This window comes from Mastomys coucha, unplaced genomic scaffold, assembly GCF_008632895.1.
Source record: "Mastomys coucha isolate ucsf_1 unplaced genomic scaffold, UCSF_Mcou_1 pScaffold20, whole genome shotgun sequence".
NCBI classification, from domain to species: Eukaryota; Metazoa; Chordata; class Mammalia; order Rodentia; family Muridae; genus Mastomys; species Mastomys coucha.
The window spans coordinates 90,988,795-90,996,575 of NW_022196903.1; the positions used below are offsets into that span (position 1 = coordinate 90,988,795).

The following is a 7,781-nucleotide window of genomic DNA, read 5'->3' on the forward strand; positions in this document are numbered from 1 at the left end:
GCTGGCCTCGAACTCAGAAATCTACCTGCTTCTGCCTCCCAAGTGCTGGGATTAAAGGCATGTGCCACTACCGCCCGGCTTCAACTGCCTTTCTAATCAGCAAGGACAACTAGATTTGACTTAGCCTCAAGTATGTTTGATTAATTATTCTTTGTTTTAGGGGAAGTTGGTAGTCTTAGTAGAGCAATTTGAGTTTGGTTAAAAATTAACAGTTGCAAATTTAGAAACATGGTTTCCTTAAGGCACTGCCTTCTTAAAATCTAGCCTTCCACGGTAGGAGTCAGGGGGATCCTGGACACCACAAGAGAACAACCCACAGGATCAACTAAGCAGGGCTCATAGGAGCTCACAGGAACTGAAGCGGCTAGCAGATGGCCTATGTGTCTGTGCTAGGTTCTCTGTGTATATGTTATGGTTGTGTAGCTTGGTGTTCTTGTAGAAGTTATGTTTTCTTAGGTAAATATTATTTGTCTAATATTGGAATAAAACTAAGAAACCTTTCTGGCCTGGGAATTCATGTTTCTGCCCAGAAACACAGACCACCTCAGGCAGTTGTTTGCTTTGAAGCTGCTTAGAGCTAACTCAGGAAGAAGTGAAGCCATCCAGTACCTATCATCGATCTATAACGATGGCTCGGCCACAGGACAGCAGAAATGGAGAGGGAAGAAAAAGGCGAGCTGGCAATCAGCGGTTCATTTCAGTCAAACCCTCCCTCCCATTTTTTTTCCAGTCTGATTTCACACAAAGTGACTCATGAAAATTGCATGCATAGGTGGGGAGATTAGCAATACTGGACTTTCAGTGACACTGAGGTCGTCTCTCATTCCATTCCACTTAGACTGATAACTGAAACAGCTGCCTTTTTTCTCCCTCTAAGGCAGAGAACACACACAAACGGTATGTTTAAAAAGAGATGGTTTGTATTTAAACTGCCAGAGAGAACTGACACCACCTTTAGTTTAGGTAGGGGATTTCCGCTAGTTACTTTTTGTCCCTGTTCGGCTTTACATTTGGTAAAGCCCACTGTTTTCCGTCACTAACCACTTTCAGCCAATCACAGACAGACCAACACACCCGCCCGCAACCAATTTCCTGGACCCTGCGGTGCTCTAACCGTAGAGCCAATCCAAAGGAGCCGCTGTCATCTTTCATCCAGCTGGTTGCCGCTGCCGCCGCCTCCAGATTCCGAAGGCGAAGCTCGCGAAGCAGAGGAACATGGACGTGAACCTCGCCCCGCTCCGTGCCTGGGACGATTTCTTCCCGGGCTCTGATCGTTTCGCCCGGCCGGACTTCAGGGACATTTCCAAATGGAACAACCGTGTAGTGAGCAATCTGCTCTATTACCAGACCAACTACCTGGTGGTGGCTGCCATGATGATTTCGGTCGTTGGGTAAGTGGGGTCTTCTGCCTGGAGCACCTGTTCAGGGTTAGGACGTAGGGACTCCGGGGACAAGATCGCGAGATGCAAGACAGGGTCCACACGGAGCGCCTGCCCTGAGGTCTCGGGAAGTGGCCAACCCAATGGAAACTTGCTCTCAGGGCGAGGCCACAGCTATCTGAGGTCCCCTTTCTTTCTCTTTTTGCTCTAGAGACTTGAGCAGGGACCCTGGGAGGGAAAAGGTGAGGGAAACGCTGAGAACTTGGGACAATGAGAACTCCCCCCTCCCACGTTCCCCATGCTGAAGTCAGCCGCCTGCCAGATGTTTATAGCACAGTGGGTGCTTTAAAAATAAGGAAAACGTGGTGTTGTAACCTTGTCCTGGGGCTGCTTAGAAAAGCCTGGAGTGACAGGGTGTGGACCCAAGGCTGTGCTTTCGTGGCCTCTCTGCCTAATAACCGTCAATACTGTACATGGAGCTGAGCTTAAGCTCAAGAGGGTACGAGACTCCTAGTGGCGCATCTTCCCCTGTGAGGTGACTCTGGAAATGAGGCCCCCTGACATTTTTTCCCCCAGAAGTTGCCAGACATGGTCGCTTTAGCTTTGATCCTTAGCCTGGAGTCTTAAACATAGCTGAAAGCCTTTTCGATGCTAGTTAAGAAGTTCCTTGTGATAAGTAAGGTTATACATGAACATTCTGGCACACATACACGTACACATTTCTGCACCTGTTTCCCGAGAAGCTAAATTCCCTTGTATGTTACCCTTTTAACAAAATAAGTGGTTATATTCGCCATTTTATTGTCTCTTATACGAATTTAAGTAGAAGGCTTTACGAAAGACCCTCTTGCCCTAAAAGAAGTCCTTTTCTAAGGTTTCTCTTTCAGAACAAACCCAAAAATAAAGAGAAACTGCTGGGGGGGGGGGGCAGGGGAGAAAAGGAGAGAGGACAGATTCACACTCTGGGTGCTTAGGACAGGGCAGGTGATAAGGCGCTGCCTTAAACTGGCTTGAGGTTAGCTGGCTTATTTGCTTAGCTACCTCTGGCCACCAGACCCCATGCCAAGCTCTGAGCACACCAAGATGAATCAGACTTGAATTCTGGCCCAGGGACACATGGCATTTGCTGAGCCTCAAAAGGAGCAAACTCACAGCACAGAGGAGACTGGCAAGCTTCCCCATTTCCGGGCGTGGTTCGGAGTGGGCACCAGTTCTCAAATGCAGGCTCCATGTGAGGTCTTAGCTGTGTGTGGCTGAAGGAACTGCCAACTCTGGGGATGGCCTAGTGTGCGGAGGACACAGGCTCTAGTGCACTCTGACTAAACTGGCAGCTGAGGAACCAGTAGTCAGGGGAAGAAAGCCAGAGGCAGTTGTCCCTGAACCTGTCCCCAAAATTGTGCTTCTTCCCAGAGGAAAAAAAAAACTTCACAAAGTCCCTTCTTTAAAATAAAATAACTAGCTGGGCACTGCTGGTGCAAGCACTTGGGAGGCAGGTGCAGTCGGATCTCTGTGAGTTCAAGGCCAGCTTGGTCTACAAGAGCAAGTTTGAGTATAGACGGGGATACACAGAGAAACCCTATCTTGAAAAACCAACAAAACAAAACCAAAGAACTCTAATAACAGGTTTACCTCTTTTGTAAACTTTCATTTTCTTTTCTTCCTCTTTGGTGGTTATGTAGTTGTGGGGTGTATTATCGTATCTTAAATAGAAAGGGTTGACACAGATCAATCAAATATACAAAGAAAAACTAAAATCTCCCTCCCGTCACACTCAAAGTATCATGTGTCCGGACTCGAGCACAACCCTGGTCACCTTGTGGCCTTCATAGAACCCATTTTTCACAGTCAGCTCTTAACTAAATATAGCTCTCTCTTTATGGTCTTAGGCCGCTGAACCAGGCAGTCTGGGGTCTTCACCTTTCTCATTTCTATTTCACATAGAACTATTAATTATTAGCTATATCTTTGAAGATAATGAGAAAAGAACCTGTTGTTATATATCTGCAAAGAGCCAAGCAAGGCATGGAGGCTCATGCTTATAAACCCAGCACTCAAGAGGCTGAGGCAGGAGGATTTCATGAGTTCCAGATAAGCTAGAAATACAAAATTTTCTTTATACCTCAGGATAAACTGAGCCTGTAACCTTTACTTGTTTTTTTTTTTCTATGCATCTCTAAACACTTTCTAGCTTTCCCCACAAATTCTTCTTTTTTTTCTTTATAATTAATAATAATAAACTTTTATACAGGGCTCTGTGTGCTAGGTACTTTGCTAAGTACTGTGTGCTAAGTATTTAACCACATTGTATCATACAGTTTCACAACTAATCTATTAATATGTTCATTATTAAACCTGACACTCAGAGAAGTTGAATGACATACTTACAGCCACAGACCCAGGCTTGTCCCCTTAACTACTGTGGCATCTTCCTGGGAGTCAGGAGGTTTAGAATTATAGTGCCTGAAAGGTGGAAGAAATCCAATACCTTTGGGATCAGAGAGAGTGGCTGATTCTGGAACATTCCCCATTCTAAACAGAACTGTCCTCTTTGGATGCTGCAGAGGCTGGGTGGGTCTGGGCACTTCTGGGAGCTGCTTCTCTGGATCCTCAGCTAGTGGGTAATAGTTTTTCATGATGAAATGTTCAGTGATTGCATCCCTGTGGCCAGGCAACCCCTTCGGGACATGGATGGCTCTTAAGGTCCTCTATTGGTTCAGATTCGCTTGGCTGAGGATAGACAAGGCTGTTTTTTCTAGATCTCAGTGTAGGGGAGGGAAGACTCGGGAGTGAGTGAGTGATGTAGCTCCAGAAGCACCAGGAAACACTAGACCAAGATGGAGATTAAGAGGTATTAAGATAGAGATAGATGTCCATGTTGAGTCCTGACCAGGAAGGGCTTGGGGATCAGAAGTGAGGTCTTCAAGCAAGGTATGGCAGTGCATGTTTGTTATCCCAGCAACAGAGAGGTCAAGGCAGGAGGGTAGAGAGTTTGACAGTAGTCTGAGTTTTATGCTGTGTAACAGGACTTCATCTCACAAAGAAAAGGAAGTTTGGTCTTCGTTCTAAAAACCATGGTTTTACTCAGTACATGACTTCCATGTACCCTGTACATCTTAGATTCTGTGAACTGCTCCTCTTCCTCCCCTCCTCCTTCTCCTCTTCTTCCTTCTCTTCCCTCTCTTCCTCCTCGTATGCCTCACTCCCCTCCTCCTCTTTTTCCTCCTTTTCTTTCTCTTTCTCTTCTTCCTCTCTTTCCCCACCCTCCTTCTCTCACACTCTCTACATCTCTTCTCACCATCTCTGTTTCTTTTTCTTTTTCTTTTTTTAAGGCAGGGTCTTGCTCTTGGCTGGCTTGGAACTGAAGGTCCTCCAGCTTCAGTCTTTTAAGGGCTACGATTACAGGTGTGCATCGCTTATCCTTTGTCTGTCTCTTTAAGTAGTGTAAGTTAGTAGTTATGAGCCAGATTAAGTGTCAGAATCTCAGCTGCCAGACATCAGCTGTGTGAGCACACTGCCTCATCTTCATAGTAGCACCCACCTCATAGGCTTCCTGAAGACTAGCCAGCATCCCATAGGTGGTGCTTTTACAAGAGCCTCCCCATTTCTACTGCATACAATGTTGCTTATTTCTTATCACTGTTAGTGTGGCAGCTCAGAAAAACAGCTTCTTTAGACCAATGACCTCCACCACCAAAGTCCAGCCTGGGTCTGTTTCCCCACTTCTGCAAGGCTTAGCTTTGGTATCACCTCAAGGCAAACACACGGTCCCAGTGTCTCTCATTGCCAGTGTTAATTGGAGCCCACATCTGTATTTGTCGCTTTCCTGTTACCCCAAAGTCTTTTGTGTATACATATATACAAGAAAAGAAAGATGGGGGCTGGAGAGATGGCTCAGAGGTTAAGAGCACTCCGAAGGTCTTGAGTTCAAATCCCAGCAACCACATGGTGGCTCACAACCACTTGTATGTAACAAGATCTGACTCCCTCTTCTGGAGTGTCTGAACACAGCTACAATGTAATTGTATATAATAAACAAATCTTTAAAAAAAAAAAAAAGGAAAGGAAAGAAAAGAAAGATGTCTAAGATCAGAGACCAGAAACTATCTTCCTGTTCATGACAAGAGCCATCCATGCATTAAGATATTATGTTTACAGCACACGTATCAACAGAAGTTGTCTTAGTCATTGTTCTATTGCTGTGAAGAGACACCATGACCACAGCAACTCTTATAAAAGAAAGTATTTAATTGGGGCTTGCTTATAGTTTCAGAGGTTCAGCCCATTATCATCATGGCAGAAAGTTTGATGACACACATGGCATTGGAGCAGTAGCTGAGAGGTACATCCTGATCCGAAGGCCAATGAGGGGTGGGGCAGAGACAGAGGCTGAGCCTGGTATGGGCTTTTGACACTTCAAAGCCCACTCCCAATAACACTTCCTCCAACAAAGTCCCACCCCCTAATCCTTCTAATCCTTTCAAAGATGCCCACTCCCTAACCGAACATCCCAACACAGGAGACTATGGGAGCCTCTGGCATTCAAACCGCCACCTCAGTCTTTGCCATCGTTTTTGTTTTGTTTTCCCAAAGTGAAAAACACAGGCAACCATTAATTACACTTGAAGCCTTAGTACTAAGCCTGCTCTCCACTCTAGCTGTGGGTGAAGATTTCTGTGTGCTTGATGAAATGCCTACAGATAGGAACTGGAAAACTCTATTCAAAGACTGAGCCAAGGAGCAATAGCAGTTCACACTTGGGAGTTTATCAGAAATGAAGACTCCCTGGCTCTTGGCTTTATATGTTGACAAGGGTCTTGGAGGATTCTTTTTTTTTGTTGTTGTTGTTGTTTTTGTCTTGTTTTGTTTTTTGAGACAGGGTTTCTCTGTATAGCCCTGGCTGTCCTGGAACTTCACTCTGTAGACCAGGCTGGCCTCGAACTCAGAAATCTGCCTTCCTCTGCCTCCCAAGTGCTGGGATTAAAGGCGTGCGCCACCACCGCCCGGCAGAGGATTCTTCCTTACATTAAAATGTGGTCTACTCTGACTTAAAAGAAACACTGATATGGAACTGATAGCATAGTTAAATGGCACAGTGGCTTACGACAGTGCCACTTTTACAGGTTCTAAGTGTTTTACTTTGTTGCTAGATTCAGGAATCTGTTGATTGTCCCCCTTCTGACTCTCCAAGTGACCGTGATATGTATTGCCCAAATGTGAATGAGAGCTAGGAATCCCACTGAGTACCCACACTTTTGGAAACATGAAGGTTTGAGGTCATGCAGCCAATTGGAACCCAAACTGCTTATGGTAGCCGAGGTGATTGCTAGCAGGCGAAATAACTTTTCAGTCAAACCATATGGTAAATTTGCTAAAGTTCCTCCTTAATCAGATTTAACTATTTGAAAATGACATCTTTTACTGCTATGGTAACTTATCTTACTCCTTCGTGGTATGAAAGCTCATGTTTTGTGATTTCTGGTGTGACAGAGTCACTAACCACACACAGTATTACAGTATTGCAACTTGTAAAAGTTTCTCCTTGCCTTCAAGGCGCACACACACACATTTCCCCCAACCCCCTAACACAGAGCCGCTGCTGGGTGAATGAGCCCAGGTTTTCTTGGCAGGAATCACTCTGAGTCCCGATCATTTGGCCATGAAAGTGTTAAAGGAAGGTGGGATCAACAGCTGCTACTTTATGCTTCTGAGTTATCAAGATGGTAAGCTGTTTCTAGAAGGCTAGTGATTATAGACTTGAAAAAAAAAAGTACTAAGGTAATTCTCTTCAAAAGAAGTATGGTTCTGTGCATGCCTGAGGCATATGGCTGTCAGTGCCTGGTCTTGAGAATGATCACACTGTGCTTTTAAATTCTACAAGGAGAAAGAACTGGTTGCCAGTTGGTGAGGGAAGAAAGAGTCCTGGGTGCCCTGCATGGGGATATATTTAAACATTTGTGGGAAGAAAGGGCTTGACATCTGTGTCCTCCCCTGCTGGCCTCTAAATAGCCCTTGACGTTGCTCCCTTGTAACTACTGACCTTTGCCCTGACTTTGATCAGATAAACCCAATCATCGAAGGTTTTTGGTTTCTTTCTTTGTTTGTTTGTTTGATAGCAAAAGGTAGACTGTAAGACAAAGATTCTTGGAATTTTTTTCATAGACCGTCTATTGCCATTCATAGACAGTCAGTGAACCCTCCACAAGCCCATTCCTGTTTTACCCAGAGCCTACAGGTGTACACACCGACCCTGTTTGTAAGTTTATGCTGGAAGCTTTGTTTGCTTACAGATTTGTTTGTGATTTTTTTTTTAACTCTTTTTATTCTACAAGAGTAATGAATGGAAAGAATGATAGGAAATGGAAACTACTAACAATTCTTTTCTTTTTTTTTTTTTTTTTTTTT

General features: G+C 44.8%; 1 protein-coding gene across 1 annotated transcript in view; it reads left to right on the plus strand.

Annotated features, from left to right (window-relative positions):
* Positions 1-1,132: 1,132 nt before the first annotated feature.
* Positions 1,133-7,781, plus strand: part of Arl6ip5 (ADP ribosylation factor like GTPase 6 interacting protein 5) — a 22,261-nt gene continuing 15,612 nt past the window's right edge. The window contains exon 1 of the mRNA XM_031382697.1: positions 1,133-1,391. Coding sequence (XP_031238557.1) covers positions 1,216-1,391 — 176 coding nt within the window. The 5' untranslated portion in view covers positions 1,133-1,215. The remainder of the gene's footprint in view (positions 1,392-7,781) is intronic.